The sequence below is a fragment of the Phasianus colchicus genome, chromosome 5, assembly GCF_987193195.1.
Source record: "Phasianus colchicus chromosome 5, bPhaCol1.hap1.1, whole genome shotgun sequence".
NCBI lineage: Eukaryota > Metazoa > Chordata > Aves > Galliformes > Phasianidae > Phasianus > Phasianus colchicus.
The window spans coordinates 56,440,789-56,459,686 of record NC_143440.1 but is presented as its reverse complement, the minus strand read 5'-3'; the positions used below and the strand labels follow the sequence as shown (position 1 = coordinate 56,459,686).

General features: G+C 42.9%; 3 protein-coding genes across 24 annotated transcripts in view; 2 read left to right on the top strand and 1 right to left on the bottom strand.

Moving 5' to 3' along the window:
- ARID4A (AT-rich interaction domain 4A) overlaps window positions 1-3,182 on the top strand; it is a 48,061-nt gene extending 44,879 nt beyond the window's left edge. For 5 of the 8 annotated variants that reach the window (XR_016467163.1, XR_016467161.1, XR_016467157.1 and 2 more), the window contains 2 exons: window positions 7-1,680; window positions 3,079-3,182. The gene's annotated coding sequence lies outside the window, so the exon portion shown is untranslated. Of the gene's footprint in view, window positions 1-3; window positions 1,681-3,078 lie in introns of those variants that run through there. The other 3 variants (XR_016467159.1, XR_016467160.1, XR_016467158.1) reach the window with 3 other exon arrangements.
- TIMM9 (translocase of inner mitochondrial membrane 9) lies at window positions 1,913-11,983 on the bottom strand. Of its 10 annotated transcripts, none has more exons than XR_016467165.1 (5): window positions 11,862-11,983; window positions 8,994-9,062; window positions 8,555-8,650; window positions 6,305-6,583; window positions 1,913-3,162 (listed from the first exon to the last, which is right to left on the bottom strand). XR_016467165.1 is itself a non-coding variant. In XM_090141872.1 (5 exons), the coding sequence occupies exons 3-5, from the start codon at window positions 9,030-9,032 to the stop codon at window positions 6,449-6,451; spliced, it is 270 nt and encodes an 89-aa protein (XP_089997998.1). In that variant the 5' UTR covers window positions 9,033-9,062; window positions 10,350-10,433; window positions 11,862-11,907; the 3' UTR covers window positions 5,416-6,448. The 10 variants fall into 10 exon arrangements, 9 of the variants coding, with proteins under 9 accessions (XP_089997998.1, XP_089997997.1, XP_089997999.1 ...); XM_090141872.1 differs by lacking the exon at window positions 1,913-3,162 and adding an exon at window positions 10,350-10,433 and having other exon boundaries at window positions 5,416-6,583; window positions 11,862-11,907; XM_090141871.1 differs by lacking the exons at window positions 1,913-3,162; window positions 11,862-11,983 and adding exons at window positions 10,350-10,433; window positions 11,303-11,540 and having other exon boundaries at window positions 5,416-6,583.
- The window catches only part of KIAA0586 (KIAA0586 ortholog), a 65,198-nt gene continuing 57,843 nt past the window's right edge, over window positions 11,544-18,898 (top strand). For 5 of the 6 annotated variants that reach the window (XM_031605366.2, XM_031605365.2, XM_031605364.2 and 2 more), the window contains exons 1-7: window positions 11,963-12,427; window positions 13,506-13,585; window positions 14,214-14,289; window positions 15,353-15,419; window positions 16,253-16,430; window positions 16,837-17,070; window positions 17,338-17,506. In XM_031605366.2, the coding sequence (XP_031461226.2) occupies window positions 12,136-12,427; window positions 13,506-13,585; window positions 14,214-14,289; window positions 15,353-15,419; window positions 16,253-16,430; window positions 16,837-17,070; window positions 17,338-17,506 (1,096 nt within the window). In that variant the 5' untranslated portion in view covers window positions 11,963-12,135. Of the gene's footprint in view, window positions 11,679-11,962; window positions 12,428-13,505; window positions 13,586-14,213; window positions 14,290-15,352; window positions 15,420-16,252; window positions 16,431-16,836; window positions 17,071-17,337; window positions 17,507-18,898 lie in introns of those variants that run through there. The other variant, XM_090141860.1, reaches the window with a different exon arrangement.

Genomic DNA, 18,898 nt, shown 5'->3' with positions numbered 1-18,898 from the left:
CAGCAGGCGTGCACACGCTCAGCATGCATAAGGCAATGGATGGGCTCTCAACTGTCTGTATTTCAGCACAGAGGTTCACTTACAGCTTCTCCTCATCTCTTAAGAATGTTTACCTGCTTACATCAGCCCAGAGCCCTGTACAGCAATTCATGTGACTGTCCCTGCAGAGAGCTGCACGGCCAGGAGAGGTGGATGACTTTGTGCCAAGCCTGGAGCACATCACTGCCTTCCTGCTTCTGTCTCTGGCAGGAAGTACAGCAGGTAGCTGAGATTATTCAGTGGATATTTCAAGGAATATTTTTAAATGCCATTAGAAACTATAGTGAAAAGAGCATTATATGATGTGGAACTACGCTGCTGTAAAATTGAAATCGACAAAAAAACCCTCCAAGGTCTTTTATTTCTAACTTCATAATCCCCTCATTTCTGTTTTGTTGCCATAAAGCAAACTCCAGAGTGCCTTTTCAGTGCCTTCAATGGTGAATGTATTGAACTGGGATTTTTTTTTTTTAAGAGATGTTTGCAGGAGCAGTGAAAACCAAAGCACCCGCTTGGCAGACCTCCCTGTTCTCCTGCCTCCTGATCTCCTCCAGGTTGTGTCAAGTTGAGAAGCATGACTTCCAGCTTAGTCAGCAGGTGAAATAAATTGCAGGGGATGATGGAATCAAACACTCTTAGAACTGTTAGAAAGAGCTGGGCTCTAGGAAAATTCAGACCCTCCCCTGCCACCTACTGTTGATAGGAAGAGCTGGCAGATTACTTCAGGTCGTGTGTTAGCAGGTCATCTCAAAACTAGAAAGCAACATAAAATATGCGTGCAAGGACAGATGGTAAGAAAATGTTTGTATCCTTCTTTTAACTTACAGTTGCTTTTTGTGAACGTCTGTATCAGCTATGTGTGTACTGATGACTTTTTATTTTTTCTAAGGTGTAAATTAAGCAACACGTGGTTTAATCTGCTCATTTCTGATTCCTCCTCGCATCTGAGAAACCTCTTAATCAGTGCTTCTGTCTTTCAAAGGTGTTGGGATAATAATAAAGCATTATGTCAACAGAATTTAAATAGGATTACAGTAATAATTAGAAGCACAACGAGAGCAGGTAAGTTGCATCTTCCTGAAGCACTGTTTGACTTCCACAGGGAGCAGCACAGACCTTAAAGCTGTAGGATGGTAGAGAGGAAAAAGTGCAAACAGTGTGGTATACTGTGCAAGTTGCTCTCAGATTGTAAATTACTTTGAATACAGTGACAGATGAATCTAGGCAGCAGTTTTTGAAGCAGGTTCAATTGTGGTAATGGCTACTAGAATCACACAGGATGGGTTTGGTGGGGAGGGAGGAAGGATTCGTGGATTCTGAGCTCACATCTCTGCTCAGTCCTGAGAGCACCTCGCTGCAAATAGCTTTGTCAGCCAGATGGAATTTCACTCTGAAAAGTCAGTGTCAAATTCTTCTAATAAAATGTTCTTTTCCCCGTTAAAAAATGTTCTCTGCTTGTCTGAGGTGGTCAAATGGGTTTCTGAGCAGCATTTACTGGAATTCTTTTACAGCAGAAAGTCTGAGAAAAGCAGTTCTGCTCTTCTTTAAGAGCACGTTTGGTTTGATCACTTGAAACAAAGCTGACAGGTGAGCTGCAAGAGCAGTTTACAAGCTGCAACAAAAAAAGGACTGTTAACAGAGGTATGTTGAGCTGTTTATTTCACAGTGCCCTTTGCATTTTGCAGATACTGTGCACTAAAACCTCAGTTATTTTTAGGTCTCTGTACTTGGATTTTATTGTTTGCTGCAGTTTGCAGGATAAAGGCTACCTCTGGAGAAGGAAGGAACGTGACAGAGCAGCAGAACCAATGGGGCTGCTGCCATAGCCTGACTCTGTAATGTCAGGGCTTAGAAAAAAAGGTTTTTTATAATTAGCTCACACTTAACAAGCTATCGCCCTCAGATTTTGAGAAAATCTGTCATTCTGCCATGTTCTCTTTCTCCAGGTAGGATGGTTTCTGTCCCTGGGGAGTTTAAAATCATTCACCTTCATTAGTGACTATCTGATAACCATTATTTATTAGTGTTTGTTTGGTTTTGGTTTGGGTTGGTGTTTCTGGAAGGGGGGAGTCCATGAGTTCCACAAGGATTTATTATTCTCATCCGTTGCTCTGGAGGAAAATATAACCTCAGTTTTTCTTTTTTAAATGTAATTGGTCTCAAAACATACTTACTGTAATGCAGTTTGGTGGTGGATTTTCTGATTAGTCACAGCCTGATGATGAATACTCACTGCTTTGTCATTTAAAGAAAACAGAAAAGGTGGGACACTCTTAACCATGAAGCAGTTAACCAATACCTCACCCTTTCTGGCTTCGCTGCCTTCCCTGAATTCTCAGCCCGATGTATGCAGTTATTCCTGCAGCTCCCAGCGTTCACAGTTACCCCATGTTTCAGAGCAGGGCTGTGCTGGCTGGTGCTGCTGTAGGTCTGCAGCTCCAGTGGTTTGTATTGTCTGTTTGGCTTGTACTGACAGCGTTCAAAGGTGAAAATATGTCTGTCTCAATGTTATGGCATTTGGCTTTCATTTAGCATTATAACTCAGTCGTTATGACAAAAAAAACACAGGAGTGTTGTGAACCTTACTTTCTCTGCAAAACACACTTTGTCAGCACAGCAAATCAGCACTAGAGGCCCGTTCCAGTTGTGCAAGCCTGCAGGACATTTAGCAGCAGTGCATTCGTTTGCATTGAGCCATGCTCTGAACAGTTACTGCACGGTGTTGGCTCCAACTCTGTATTTCCCAGGTTTTCAGAGTCACCCAGCAGTATTTCCATGCAGCTCCATCAGTTTCTTCAGCTATTTCTGAACCACTCTGTTGCTAATCCCTCATCTGGGTACAGCTTGACCCAATTTGCCAGCTCTGCTGATTATGTAAGGAGGAGCAAGACAAGGCATTTATATGAAATACATTGCTTGTGTTATGTGAGGCTGACTTATTTTTTTAACAAGCCACTTGTTCACGTGTGCAAAGTCTTACAACCATTGTTCATCACACTGCTCGCTCTTTAACCTTTTCCCTTTTCACTTTATCACCAGGTGGCTGTGCTTCATCCCAGCTCCTCCTGCTGTCTGCTCCACCCTGAAGTGAGGCCTCAGGTAACTGGCACCACCCCACGTCTCCTGAAGACAAAAAAAAAGCTGTAAGAATTTTATTATTATGATTTTCCTGACATGTTGCCTACAGCACCCTAGGGAGGCCCTGCAGGGCACAGAGCCTCTGTTCTCTGAGGAGATAAGCGGGCCCTGCTGTGAAAGCATGGCAGAACGGGTGGCCAACACCCCACTCCTCACTGATAAGGTGGTTTGGAGTGCACCTTGGGGCTGAGGAGGCTTGAAATGCAGCAGCAGTGGCTCCTGGTGTGTTGCTGGAGCCCTGGCACACACACAGATGCAACACAAACTTGGGCAGAAAGAGGGGATAAAGGCTCCCTAGCTCCACGCTCCAGTAAGGGCAGGATCTGTCAAATACAGAACTGGATTTCTGCTTTGATGATTTGAAATTTGTCTAATCTCCCCTTCACACTCCATAAACAAATGTCAGCAGGGAAGCACGCTGCCTTCCTATGTACAGTTAGTGTGGTTCCCTCAGCACTCCTCTTGCTTTCCACCTGCAGTCAGTTCCAGCTTTCTGAGCTCAGGTATTAAAGAGTGCAGAGGAGTGTCTCCCTGCACTTAAGTCACAGCCATGCTCCATCTCCTGGCAGTAGGCATTCAGCCTTTTCTTTTCTCTGTCCTTTGCCCCCCAGTTACAAGCCCAAGCACTCAGCAGGACTTACAGAAATTTGGACCTTGCTCTTATCCCTGAGAGCAAGGCTTTGGTTTGACCTTTCCTATTTGATATGTGCTGACCAGTAGCTGCAGTATAGCCTTCTGGTTTAGACACCCATCTAAAGAGGAAGGATCTGTTCTTGTCTCTGCTTCAGTGAGCATCACCTCTAAGACGTGGCCATTCACACACCCAGTGCCACCAACCCAGCTCCAGACAGGCTGCACAGATATTGCATTGAAATAAAGGAGAAGATGGCAACTTTTTTTTCCCCCCTGGATAACAGTGGGTTAAGGTGGCTTTGAAGCTGGAGTCCAAGGAAACTGGGGAACCTGAAAGTAATTTATTAACTAAGTCTCTCTAATACTTGCCTAACCTTTAGTACAATAAATCCATTTTAACAAATATTTACACATCTCCTTACTCCCCCAAGCCCCAAAATGTGAGGGGAAAAGAATGTTTTTTTAATCCTCTCCATCCTCAAGGAGCTTGGCCCAGAGGATGCAAATGTCCTCCACTCCCATCACCTAAACTCTTACAGTCACTCTTCTGAGTAACTGTTCTCTTTGCACACTTAAGATGCAACAGGAAAATAGGAGCATTTCAATGATACGTTATCTTTAAACATTAACAAAAAGACTATTCTAACTAAAGCCTTTAATAGCTGATATGGATACGTTACTTCTGAGGGCCAAGAACATTTGTGGTTCAACTGTAGGAAACAATCTGGATGTTACAAGTGTGTTATTCCTTTGAAAAAAGAAACAAAACAAAACACCAACCAGGACGTTGCAGACTTGCTGCCTTATTTGGGCTCTTTTTTAGCCTTTGCTATTTTAGAATTAGCTCTTAACCATCTCCAAGGTAACAAGGCATGGGGGAACGTAGGATAAAGCAGTGATATGGATACTACAAAACACGTCAACAAGAAATTAGAGCATATTTATTTCTTCCACCTTTGAAATCCATAGGAACAGATCTCTGTGGGGAGCTGGGGCAGCTTTAAACAGCAGCAAGCAGAGCAGTGCCCAGTGGAAGTAGCAGGAGTACTGGCTGCAGTCAGTGCCCTGTAATCCACACCCTGGATACCTGACTGAAGAGTAGTAAAGGAAAGCAAACAAGAAAAACAAAGGACAGGTTTGGTTTTTTTCCTTCTATCACTGGTGGAAATCAAAAGCTATAGGGAAGCCAACAACAAAAAAGCTGGTCTCCTGCCATTTCTGTTCCTTATTGCTGCTTTTCTATCTAACTGCTATTTCATGTCAGCTGCCAGTTCTGCTTTAGCCTTCACTGCTTGATATTTCAAAATCTGTATGGTAAGCCTGACATGCAGTTCCATTTGTTCTTGTATTTTATTAGGAAGAACTGAAGTCAAATGTGCATGTTAGCTATCAGGGCATCACAGTGGTTACTGATGAAAGTGCATTGTGTTTTTCTCTATTCTGTATTTCAGAACACAGCTATTGGGTAATGAAATAGCAGTAAGTTGTCATTCTGCTGTACTAGCAATCTGACTGTGGGATCTCAGCTATCAAGATCCTTTCAAAAGAAGCAGTGTTTATTCCTGAGCCAACAGCACATAATCAGAATGGTTTTCTCAGACTTTGCTCTGCACTCATTCAGCAGCAAATAAAAAGGCATCGCCTTGTATGTATCTATTCACACTTAATTGTGTGAATACCAACAGAAAGGAGGAACCTGCCAGCAAGCTCAGTTCTTGGAGCACATCATGCTTACAGCCAGCAGCAAAGCCAGTTTTGGAGGACCACTGCTTCCCCCAGAGGGAAACAAGGAGCGTAGAGACGTTTCCTCTGGCAAAGGTGCTGCTAATGACACATTATTGTCACTTGTGAATGACGTGGTGAAGCATAAGGCCAACATAACCTAGGGATAAGCTGGCAGGCACCCCTGCCTACCTGAACTCATTAGCTTCAGCAAATGACTGCTGCTTACAGTAGCTCTTGGCTTGATGCTCTAACAGGCTGCAGTCAGCACTCCAGGATACTCAGAACCATCTTAAGGCTCTAAGAGAGCAGCTGGCAATGAAACAAAAGTTCTTCCCAAGTTAAGAGATGTAAAACGTTCACAAATCCCTACCTGCTAAAACCACTCCATTAATTACTTACCTATCAATTAGCAACTTCAAGCAGCAAAGAATGAATAAGACTCCATAGAAGGATGATGAGGAATAAAACTGCAAACAAAACATGGCTCTCCAACAGCGTCCTAAGTTATCTTTGGAAAAAACATACATACAACTGTATGGTTCCATTTACTTTACTTGAATTAAATTAAAAAATGTATTTCCATATTACACTTCTTTTGCCTCTGAATCAGTCCTAGCAGAAGAAAAAGTATAACTTTCCCATCCTCTTGAAATTTAAATATAGTAGTCTGTGGGCCCTGAAAAAAAATTGTATTATTCCACTGCAGAATGGAAAAGACCTCAGAAAGAGACTCTGCTGTCAGACAGCACTCTCTAACTCTTTGCATTACCCTCCACGGCTTCCAGTTTCCAAACAGCACCTAGAACAATCTTCAGAGTTGCTGGACATGCATCTTGACAGTAGAAAATCCAAAACGTGTTCTTGCCCGGTGAACACCGGCACTGTTCATGAAGTCTGAACAGAGTGCTCTTGTCTAACGAGGTTGGCTGAGCAGTCCTGCTTTAGCTGCCAGAGCTTCATTCTGCTGAATGTGATACTCCTGAAATCTCATGGAGATCCTTTGTGTCATTTTCAAATACTTCTGTAGACAGTGTTCTGAGCAAGTTATCTGGAGGAAGAGGAAAACAGCTTCAAGGAGCGATGAAGACACCCTTCCCCAGCAGAACCCCAAGTGCAATAGATTTATAATATTAACTGACTACATCTCATGCTCTGTGTTTAGCTTAAAGCTCAGGACTTAATTGTTCACATTCTCTCTGTGCAGTAGAAAATGGGAAGCTTAGTTTTTGAGGAATGCTTGAAATGTCTTAATTTCATTCTTGTAAAAAGGTCTTCGTGGAAAACATCTTAGAGCCAGGAGATATTAACACTTCATTTTCATTCATATTAACACTGCTCTTGTGAAATGGAAGTACACAAAGAATTTTATTTTGCAGTAAATACTAAACCTGAGAAAGGGTTGTTTTTTTTTTTTTTTTTTTTTTTTTTGTGTTGTTTCCCTCTTCTCTTTTTCTGAATCCTGGTTTGCAAACACCTTTTTTTGACAGCCAGATCTGCTCTACTGTGTGTTAGCTCAGGTTAATCTTTTTTTGACACTGTTCCTATTAGCTCTAGCAGTCATCTTGTACCAGCCTGGTTCACCTTCACAGAACAGCCCCTGAAGTGCTACCAAACAGCTTGCTGGATAGGGGCACAAACACCAGGGCCTGTTCCACAGCTGCTCTCATGTTTTAAAGTGGGGACATTTTATTTTTTCTTTTAATAACTGTAGAGAAAAATGGGATCTATTTCTGAGTTACAGTTCTACCAGTCAGCTATTCAGTTCCAAACCTTTCAATCACTGTAGAAGTCCTCACACTTAAATACAAAAGATGAGCACTTTGCATGATTACCAGAAAACCAGAAATTGCTTTAATGATGCTCAGCATGAAGGGATGTGGAAAGCAGAGGTGCTGGAAGAAAAAAGACAATCTGCAACTGTATGTTCTCTCCATTCCACTTTCTCTCTCCCTGACCTGGCATCAGTTACAGTAAAACCTGTTAAGCAGGAGTCAAGTCTGACTAGGAAACAAATCCTGTTGGATTCTAGAAGCACCCCAAGCCATATCTCCCAGAGGGTGTGGTGTCTGTGATACCCTGCCTGGGGAAGTCTAGACTTGTAGTGAAGAGTGTTGTATGGAAAGAGGGCAGCAGCTGCTTTTACAAATGCGGAATCCCCAAGATCCATGAAGGCATTTATCTTAATTATTAAGGAACTACAACTTTAAATAGGAAATTAAGATCAGAGAAGACCAGTCATCCATTTAGACCAGTCTTCCATATCCACGAGGGCCACAGCCAGATGCTCTGCAGGAAAAGCATCCTGCATAGCTTAAGCAGCTGAGTTGGTAAAAGACAATGACAAGACCTTATTCAAAGTAGTTCTGACCACCTTCAATCAAGAACATTTTCGACAAAGCAAATACAGAGAATATCATGGGAACAAAGAATCCGTCTTGGGAAGCCAGGAGAGCTTGGTTTAGTGCAGCAAAACAAAAGCTGAACAGAAAGATGATTTCTGCCTGCACTGAGGGACAGCTGTTAAACTTTAAGGAGGCAGCAAATGCTCAAACACAACAAGATTTAAATCTTTGTGTGTGGTTTAGGTGGTTTTGGGTTTTTTTTGTTTTTTTTTTCCTGAAGCAGGAAAGCTAGAGTTAAGCAAAGCTATTAGAGTTTTAACCAATTATATTAATTACACCACTCTGAAACAGCCCAGCAAGCGACGAAAGGCAAAGAACAACATGTAACTCATCTGATCCAGAGCCTTTTCTTTTGGCAGGTGGGTACATGATGGAGCTCCCTGCACTGCAGGCAACTGGACTGCACAGCCAGAGCTGTGGGGGCAATACATTTCCACCAGCACACCTCCCTGCCCACTGGGAAGCTGCATGCCAGAACACTTCCACTCCTCCAAAAACAGCTAATGAGCTTTTCAGCTAACTGAAAGATCCAAACTGTCCAAATTGCTTCTGAAATTTGAGTATTAAGCAGAAATTTTAACAAAAGGTAATTAAAAGCATAGGAAACATTTACATACCTCTTCTGGTTTAACTTCTCTGGTGGTGAAATCCCTTATACAGTCCATGAAGCAATTTTCTGTAATTTTATTATATGTTCCCAGGAACTCCTTGAACTGCATTAAAAATTGAAAACACCATTTAAAAATATATATGTATCTCCATTCATTTTTTCTCACACACAGCTCCATGAGCTGTTTGGTGATGGTAACATTCAAAGGACAACTCACCAGAAAAACTTACTGTCCAGCAACAGATTCAGCACAAAATGCTGTTAGTGCTTAAATAGGTCCTGTACTGTATGGAATAGGTGTTTTCTCTATCAAGTGTTGCCTGATAGAGAACTAATCTCATCCCATAGGACGATATAGAGAGCTTTTCCTCCTGCCCCATGCCCTGTACCTTTTGCTCTATGTGACAAAGATACTCAGATGTATCACTCAAGAACACAGCACTTACCTGCTTGATCTGATCAGTTTCTGATATTTGTCCAGCCATATTCTGCTCTCTGTGATTCTGTCACCTGTTCTGAAGATAAAAGTTGAGTTCTACACAAAAAAACATACACACACACCACAACATTTTTGAAGAGAACCAAGCTGTATGTGTTCCTCAAGTGTACTTAAATACGATGGTGCCAGCAAATTTCAAGCCACCCACATAAAGTTATCTGCCTTGTATTCAGCTAAAAAAATATCCAAGATAGTTCCAGATATTGAGTTCTTTCCAGATCTACCTGCTAACTGCTGTCCTTTAAACACATTATAAGCATTTGGAACTGCTGAAATGACTATATGGGAGGGTGGAGAAAGGTGTGGAATTTTTATAAAGGCTTTCAAATACATAAAGTAAAACTGAAGTGGAAGAGAAGCAAGCAGTAACATTATCTAGCCTTCTAGTTCAATGACTTTAGCTGTCATTTGCAAAAAGAAGAGTAAGGCAAAAAAAATATGAACCAGTGCCAACTCTTAATGAACCAGCATGGATCAGAAATGGATGAATGAATTCAATGCAGCTGCATTCTCACCAAACACTTGAACTATAGCCAGTGTTCTGGTCATTGAATATAGCATGTGAAATTCAAGAAATCATAACAAAATGAGGGCAGCCTTAAGGAAAGAAAAACAGAGAAATGAAAAGGGAAGAATGAGCAGCCAGGGATCCAAGAATTTAAGCAAGCATCCTTAAGGGTGGCTTGCATTCCTCATCTAACACCATAAACAAGTTAAGGCTTGAAAGTACACCTCTACGCAGCCTTCAAGATTAGTGAAAGCATGTTTTCCTTTCCCATGCTTGACATATTACCCAAGGCCTATCACCCATGGTAATGTCAGTTCATGTTACACCTTGAAGAGAAGATGATCCTTCAGTTTTATTCACAGTAACAAGTGGAAGAAAAATCAGTGCCAAATTATAATGACTTTGTGAAGAAAAATCCTTCAGCCCTCTAGTGAGTGAAACTGCTAATTACTGTGAACAAGAACATGAAGAGTTATTTCTACAAGAAAAAGAAAAAGAAGCAATTAAAATAGCACTGTGGAGCTCCTGCAAGCATGCAGCCACCCTCCTCCTCCCAGTAGTGGAACAATGGTAATATCTGCCTCTTTAAGTTACACTTTATTGCTACCTAGGAAGTATGTAGTGATAGAATTCAGGGCTTGAAGATAAGGAGCACGTGTGGTTCTTGGGTTTAAGATATCCATCCCCGTGACCAAGAATGCCTCATGAGTCAATAGATTACTCTCTTTTAAAGAGAACCTATGAAATACGGTTACTGAGAAGCAAAGCATTGCTGAGGCTATTGTAACCTCTCACTTGTTTTAAGAGAAGTGGACACAAATGTCATCTGGGAAAACAACTGCTGAAATGGATGGCAGTTCTACTCTCCTATTTCTCCGTCTGTTACAAGAGAAAAAAACAACAGTGAGAATGCTGTCAATCCACTTTAAGTTGATGATTAAACAGACAGCCCAAGCCCACAGAGAACAGAAAAGACTTTTGTCCTCTCCCAAGCACAGAAAGTTAATAGCTTCAGACCCTCCCAGTGCCTTTCTCACACTCAGTATTGCTTCTCTGTGTTTGCTTACAGCAAACCTGAAGTTCTCCTCATCTGTCACTCGTATGGCAAACTTAAAATTATGCCCAATTGAGCTGCAGCTCCACAAGCTTCCACTTGGGAAGGAGCTGTGACTTAAAACAACCTAATGGCACTGTCTTATTTTACATGTCTGAAGCACCAGTCCCTCCGCAGCTATTCTGTGCAGCACAGGCTTTATATGGCATTAGTGGTGCGTGGTCAAGGACCATTGGTGACTGCAAAGCCACACTGGAAATCATGTGGATCATGAGGAAAGCAGCAGTAGCTGGGAGGTCCCATCTCAAAGAGCCCTGGTGCTCCTCCAGGTAAGTTGATATGTACCAGAGAGATGTTCTTTTTAAAACAAGACTGTCTGAGCAAAAGCAGGGGGCTCAAGAACCATAGAATGGCTTGGGTCAGCAGGGATCTCAAAGATAATGTGATTGGAGCACCTTCAGGGCAGGCAGGGTTACCAGCCACTACATGGGGCACCAGCTCAAGGTGCACAGAGCCCATCCACGGCCTCGGGCACCTGCAGGGATGGGGCACCACAGCTCTGTGCAGCAGTGCCATGGCCTCACCACCGCCTGATTGAAGAATTTCCCTGACATCTAATCTGAATCTCCTCTCTTTTGGTTTAAAACCACTCCCCCTTCTCTTCCGTTACTATCAGACATAAAAAGTTGGTTACCCTCCTGCTTATAAGCTCTCTGTAAGTACCGTAAGGCCTCAACGAGGTCTCCTCGCAGCGACAGGGAAGCAGCGATTCCCTAATCTCGAGTCAACAGCATCCTTTCCCATGGAAACAAAACAAGCTCTGTTTCCCCGCCCAGCCCTCTGGCTGCAACTCGCTCCCTCGCCGTCTGTGGCGGCGCAGCACCGCCCCCTAGCGGCGTCGTTGTGCAGCGCAGGAGGCAGCGAGGCGCCCTTACGGGGCCTCCCAGACCGCCCGCACGGTAATGCCATCCCAACGGACGAGAAGCGCTTCTCCACGCGCGGCCCGCCGTTTCAGTCAGGCCAGGCCTGCCCGATGCCCGCGGTTCCGCGCGCTCCGCGCCCGCGCTGAGGTAAAGCTCCTCGCTCTTCTCCCTCATCCCTCAGCTCTCCCCTTCAAGGGCACGTCGCGCTCGCTGCCCGCGCAGCCCGAGGACGCGGCCCTTCCCCGCCGCTGAGGGACGCGGCTCCTCGCAGCTCCCGCCCCGCGCCTTCCCGCCGCCCCGCGCCTTCCCGCCGCCCGCGCGCGCACTCACCGCACCACCACGAGTCCGGGCCGCGCGGGGGGAAGGAGAAACTCGGCTACCGGCTCGCCGATTCGACAAAAAGCCTCGCGGCGAATCAGCGAGCGCGGGTTCGCCGATAGCTTTACCTCTTGTGCGGCGCGCGACAGGAAGTGCGTCAGAAGGGCGCGCCTGAGGGGGAGCGGGCGTTGTTGCCATGGCGGCAGTCGCTGCCGGCCCTGCCTCGCACGGCCCGTAGCGTTTGCCTTTAAAACACCGCTGACAGTCTCTCCGCTATGAAGCCTTCATGGCAGCGGAGAGCAGCTCCAGCACCAGCCAGGACTCGCTGGGCAGCCTGACGGCCGGCGATGTGCTCGTTCGCTCCACCGGTGTCCACGGGGTGAAAGGCTCTGGAGGAGGCGGGTGCGGGAACGGCGTTGCCGTTTGTGTAACGAAGCTCCGTGAGGCGGTTCCGTCTCGCCAGACGAGCGGTGTGGCTTTGGGCCGAGGGGAAACACCGTCCGTGCCCCCGGCCGTGTCATCAAACAGGGCTTCGAGCTGTAGGGTTGCCGATGTCACGCCCTGCAGTGCCGCACCAGGTATTTATTTGTTGTATTTGATTTATTTTTCGTTTGCTGGGCAAATTCGGGTTAGGTTTAATCTACTGTTTTCTGTTACAGAGCGTTGTAATTTTGGAAGCCTTGTCTGTGCTCTACTATTATCAACATCAGTATTTTTACAGTGCTTTTCTAATGGCTGTGTTTATTTTCTCAAAGTTCTGTAGCTGTAGCCTTTGGTGCAGAGCTCCTCTAGCAGCCCCCAGTCCTTGTTGTAGATTCCTAGTGCTTAAAAAGCATAGAATCACAGAATGTTCTGAGCTGAAAGGAGCCCACAACCATCACTGAGTCCAACTCACAACTCCACGCTGCGCCACCCAAACCCAATGTCTGAGAGCAGTGTCCCAAGGCTCTCTGATCTCTGGCAGCTCCAGGCTGTGTCCACTGGCCTGGGCAGCCCATTCAGTTCCCACTGCCCTCTGGGACACCGCCTTTCCCTAACCCCCCTCAACCCTCCCCTGAGACAGCTCCATGCTGTTCCCTCAGGCCCTGTTGCCATGACCAGAGAGAGAAGATAAAATTACCAAATCAGAAAAATTGCAACCATCTGCATGAAAATCATCTCAGGTAGCATTAAATAAACCATTTCTATTTTATAAGGTTCAGGTAGATGATTGCGGTCATAGAATCACAGGATGGCCTGGGTTGAAAAGGAGACCACAATGCTCATCCAGTTCCAACCCCCTGCTATGTGCAGGTCGCCAACCAGCAGCCCAGGCTGCCCAGAGCCACATCCAGCCTGGCCTTGAATGCCTGCAGGGATGGGGCATCCACAGCCTCCTTGGGCAACCTGTTCCAGTGCTTCACCACCCTCTGGATGAAAAGTTTTCTCCTAATATCCAACCTAAACCTCCCCCATCTCAGTTTAAAGCCTTTCCCCCTTGTCCTATCACTATCCACCCTCATAAACAGCCTTTCCCCTTCCTGTTGTTTGTATTATGAAAGTTGTTATACTTAGATATGTACCAAGCAGAGAAAAGACTGAGATTTGGGTTAATCAGGGGACAATGAAAATACATTCAAGATCATTTGAACCACAGTAAAATTGCTTTTATTTTAGGAGTCTGGAGTACTAAGGATCACCTAGAACATTTGCTTTTAGTGGAAGATCCTGTGGAGGCCATGTTTGTACCACAAACGGTAAGAAAGTTACTTGCTTCGCACAAGCCTGAGCTGAGAGATCAGCATTTTTCTCTGAAAGTTGCAGCTTCTGTAGAAGCACAGCAGATCTTGAGCTCCACTTCTGCATGAAAAATACCCAGTTGCTGCTAATGTGATATTCATGCTGAAGTCCTTGGAGGGGATTTATTTACTGTACTGCTGTCTGTTGCATAGTTAGGACCCAGGTATGTTTTTAAATTTTAGTGCAATTCCTCCTCTGAAAAAGCTGTTACACGTTTCATAATATTCATTAGTAAAACCTAAAAGTTCATGGGTTTTTTTCTTATTCACCTCATAGGTATTGAAATAGACATTGATTTTTATAGAACTGTTTAATACTTGTGATTAGAAGGTTTATTTTCCTTTGATTTGTTTACTGTGTCTTTCATACAATGGAGGTCTGCCTGTAGGGCATCCATTCTCTGATGAGAATTATGTTTTTACCTTCTGTCCCTAGAATGTGTAAATTATTGAGTGCAAAGTCCTTGTTACTGCATTGTGGAGTTGCTTACACTTGTGTATTCTGCAATTTTGTCTCCTTGTAAAAATCTGGCCATTGATACTGCAGGCTTTGATGTATGCTTTTCTGCTCTTCTTGTTTTTGAAGGATTATCCTAAAGAAGCTGCAGCAAATCCTAAAGCAGGTCATTCACTGCTGCCAGAAGACAGCAGGAGACCTAAAGGTAACACAAATCGATGTACTGCTACAGTTCTTTTTCCATAAGACTGATAGAGGAGAAGCAGGCTTTAATTGTTTCGTAGATATTTTTCTTCAATATAGAAATTTTTGAGTGCAAGTGTTCCAAAATGGCTTTGATTTAAAAATAAATAAATAAATAAATAAAAATTGTAATTTATATTTTTAAATATTGCAAAATTTTACTTTCTGTCTTTTTGTCCTTCCTGTGGATTGTGTAGCCCTTGTGATGAAGTGGGACTCCTACCAGCACACCAGAAACTTCGAGATTCATTTTGCTAATTGAACAAATTCATATTTCTGCATAAAGACTTTCTATATATCTGTTTGTTTATTTGTTTTGAGGACATTGTTTGTGTGTGTTTTCCTGTTGTAATTCTGCTTCGAGTTCTTATTTTCTCTAAGCATCCTACACCATGAGAAGTAACTTCTTAACTTGTAACAGTCTAGGAAATACATTGTGGATGCCTTTTCCTGTAACGTCTGACTGTACAGTCAGTGTCAGTCAGATTTGTGAGAAGTGGTGACTTTTTTAAAAGGAAATACATCTCTGAAGGTTTTTTGGCTGGATAGGGCAAAAAAAAACCAGAAATGGCTCCCTTTGCTCAAGGCAAGAAGCAATACTTTGGCTTCCTCTTCTATGACTCAGGGAGGCAGCAGCTGTCTGGCTTATCAGCACGTGTGGCTAAATAGCAGCAGTGAAACAGTGAACCCATCACATCTCGAATCAGTTTCACACAACTTCATAGTTGTTTTTTCAATTACATTTATTTCAAGTTGAAATGTGCAGGGTTCCATTGCATACATTGTTTGAGCTTAAGTTGCCATTTATATGACAATCTTTTCCAAATTTTGTTAGGATAGGGTGACATCATTGTCATTTACAGAGCATACAGAAGTTGCTTTAATTAATACCAGTATTCAATACTATGTAAAACTGTGTTAAATGAAATCTACCTGTTGATTCAGTAACTCTTTGTGTCTACTTCTAAAATGGGTGCTTTGTATTAGTTAACCTGAGAAAATATGGTTTATGTCCTTCCACACAGATGATGTTTTAATTTCTCGGTATCCTACTGGCCAGAAAGAAGCATTGAGAGCAGCATTAAAGCAAAAGTAAGTCTGTGTTGTTGTAACATTCTGTTTTTATGTTAATAGTAGGTACTTCTTCATTTTCTGCTAAAACAGAAGAGGAGTTAAGTCTTTGAATGGGTAGATAACAGCAGAACAAGGGGAAATGGTTTTAAGTTGAGGGAGGGAAGATTTAGGTTGCATATCAGGGGGAAGTTCTTTGCTATGGGAGTGGTGAGGTGCTGGAACAGCTGCCCAGAGAGGCTGTGGATGCCCTGTCCATCCCTGGAGGTGTTCAAGGCCAGATTGGATGGGGCCCTGGGCAGCCTGCGCTGGTATTAAATGTGGAGTTGGTGGCCCTGCACGTGGCTTCATGATCTTTGAAGTCCCTTCCAACCCAAGTCATTCCTTGATGATTCTATGAACATGTAGGCTGTCTTTAAAGACCAGTGAGGATATACGCTGTTCATCTGTAGGCTGGAAATCTTCAAGATCAAGAATTATATAGTAGAGCTTTGCTACTAGCACGCTGTTCTTTGCAAAATGCAACTTGTTAAACATATTCTTTGCTGTGGTTATGGAAATACCACATGAAAATGCCTTCTTATATTGAAATCATAACAAAAAATCATAGAATGGCTTGGGTTGGAAGGGACCTCAAAATTATCTGGTTCCAACCCCCCTCCTGTGGGTATAACTCTGAGAAACCTCTGGTGTCATACCAAAATATGGGAATAATATTATTTCATGGGCATCAAAAGCTTGAAGGAGTAATACTTATATAAATGGTGATTCCAGTGTTAAATGTGGAATAAGATCTGTCTGGAGTGGATTTTAAGAAAACAATGTTATTTACAAGACCTTATTTATTTTTACAGAACAAGAAGTGCTCCTGTATTTAAGGAGGTTAAGGTGCAGCTCTTAGGAAATGCCTCCCCTGAAGGAAAGGAAGGTGTTAGTCAAGATGCCAGGTCAATGCACAGGGAAGCTGATTCTGCAACAACCATTGCAGCAGCAACTGCTGCTGCCATTGCTACCACTGCTCCTCTTCTTAAAGTGAGTCAGTAGCTTGTGGTAATGATAATTCTTTGCCCACTTTGAAACAGTAGATCTTCTAAGCAGACTTGAAGTGATTGGTGGTACAACCAAAGTGAATTGAATACCTACTTATTGTTTCCTGTGCTAGTGATCTCAGATATGCTGACCATCACAGCAGAAACAACTGCTTGGGATTTGACTAAATGGAATGTGGCTGCACATGGATGGAGGCTATTCAATTTATCTCTCAGAAGAATTTCATAGTATTGTTAAGCCACCAACATTAAAGCTAACTGATATTTTGTCTGTCTTTTGGGAAACAAATCACTGCTTGATGATGGGGAGGGTGTTGTGTTCTGTTCATGCTTGCACCTCTTTTGCAGCAAGGTTTTTTCTTTTTTTCTTTTTTCTCTTTTCCTCTTAGGTACAAAATGATTTGCAAGCCAAAGTTAACTCAGTTTCTACATTAATTCATAAGCTACAGGAGACTGACAGGCAACTGCAGCGTGTTGCTGAACAGCAAACAAATACAAAGAGTCAACATGAGAAGCCCCACTGTCACGAAAGAGTCAGTGAGCTTGAAAAACAAATGAATGCTTTCATGCTGCAACGGATTCAGCATTTGGAAAAGCTGCAGGAGCATCAAATGAATATTCAGGTATCTGTGTAAGAAGGCAAAGCTTCTGTTTAAACATTCCTATATCTCAGTGTTAATGTTATCATCATTTGCTTTTTAAAACTTAAATTATATCTTAATTTTGGAAATTTGGGAGTTATCCCCACTGTTATGTTTGTTTGTTTTTTTCCCCTCTCAAGAATCATATCAAAATCTGATTTGTACGATTACATGGCAAGTATTCATGTGTGGAGTTTTACACAGGAAATGAATGGAAGTATCAGAAATTAATTGTAATTTCTCTCTTAGTCTCATTTTATTAGCTCTGCTGTCAACATGGGTGGCTTGCAGCAGACTCACATCCCTTCTTCTGGTCTCGTGACAAAACAATCTGAGAAGACAGAACAGCAGTTGCTTAATAATGGAATATCATCATCTCAGAAGAGTTTTTTTCCTTCCAGTGGTATGCCTATCCAAGGTGAAGAAAATTCATTAATATCTCTTTTTCAGTGCTTGTTTTGCATTAATTTTGATTTACTAATACCAAATTGTATGCTACATTAGCAATGAGAAGTAAAAGTTTCTTCTGTAAAATTGATTTTTACAGCGTAACATATATTAGTTAAAATGAAAGTGAGAGTTTGGCACTTACTAACTGTATAGTCTGCATCAAATTAATTCCATCTGGGGAGGCAGAGACACCGTTTGTTCCTCCCTCCTCTGAGCTGTTGGTTTGATGGCACGTACGTACGTGTGTTCAGAATATTTGAAAATATGTCTGGGAGAGTTCATGGTTGGAAACTGTTGGAAATAAGTCAGTACTCTTAACCAACTGAAGACTTCAAGGCTGAGGGAGCTGGGCTTGTTCAGCCTGGAGAAGAGAAGGCTGTCTTATTGTCTCATTGCAGCCTTCCAGTACCTAAAGGGGGCCTACAAACAGGAGGGGAGTCAAGTTTTTGAATGGGTAGATAACAGCAGGACAAGGGAAAATGGTTTCAAGTTGGAGGAGAGAAGATCTAGGTTGCATGTCAGGGGGAAGTTCTTTGCTATGAGAGCGGTGAGGACCAGCGAGGCTGTGGATGTCCTGTCCCTGGAGGTGTTCAAGGCCAGGTTGGATGGGGCCCTTGGCAGCCTGGGCTGGTATTAAATGTGGAGGTTGGGGCTGGAGCTTCATGATCCCTTCCAACCCAAGCCATTCTATGATTCTGTGACAGTCCTGTGATGTCCTATAGCCTCCAGGCAGATTTTCTCACTGAGATGCTTTGTGAGATGAGAAATTAAAAACAGTGACCATATATTGTCAGGTTTAAGGAAGATTATATAGGATAATTTAAAATTTAAAGTGGAAGAGCTACTCAATAAGTTAGTTATCGTTGCCTGAGTAATTTTTTCCATACAAACATATGCACCAAGTCCCTGGTGATAGCAATTGAAATAGCAAGTGCAAAGCAAATACAGTAATTTACTACTTGACATCACTTTAGAGGTATGGAACTATTTGAACATTTTATCCAGGAAAAGTAAACTGTCTTTTTTTCAGTTGGCTGTGTTTAGGAGAATACTTCAGGACTAAAGATAGAGGAGGAGCATTTAAAAGATCCAAGCATGGACAAAGTGTCTTTTAGTATCTTCATCAAAGTACTGCTTCAGTCTTCTCTATGCTGTCACGTGTTCTCTTTGTGCTGTGGGTCAAGGAATAAATGAAACCAGATGAAGGAAGGACAAATCTGTAACATTATGGACTCAATTGATTGCCGTGGTTTCATTCACGTGTTGTCTGACTTTGCTGATGTAAAGCAATCATAGTAATATGGACTAGTTTAATACTTGGAAAAGAAAATAAGTATTAAACTAGTCCATATTACTATTA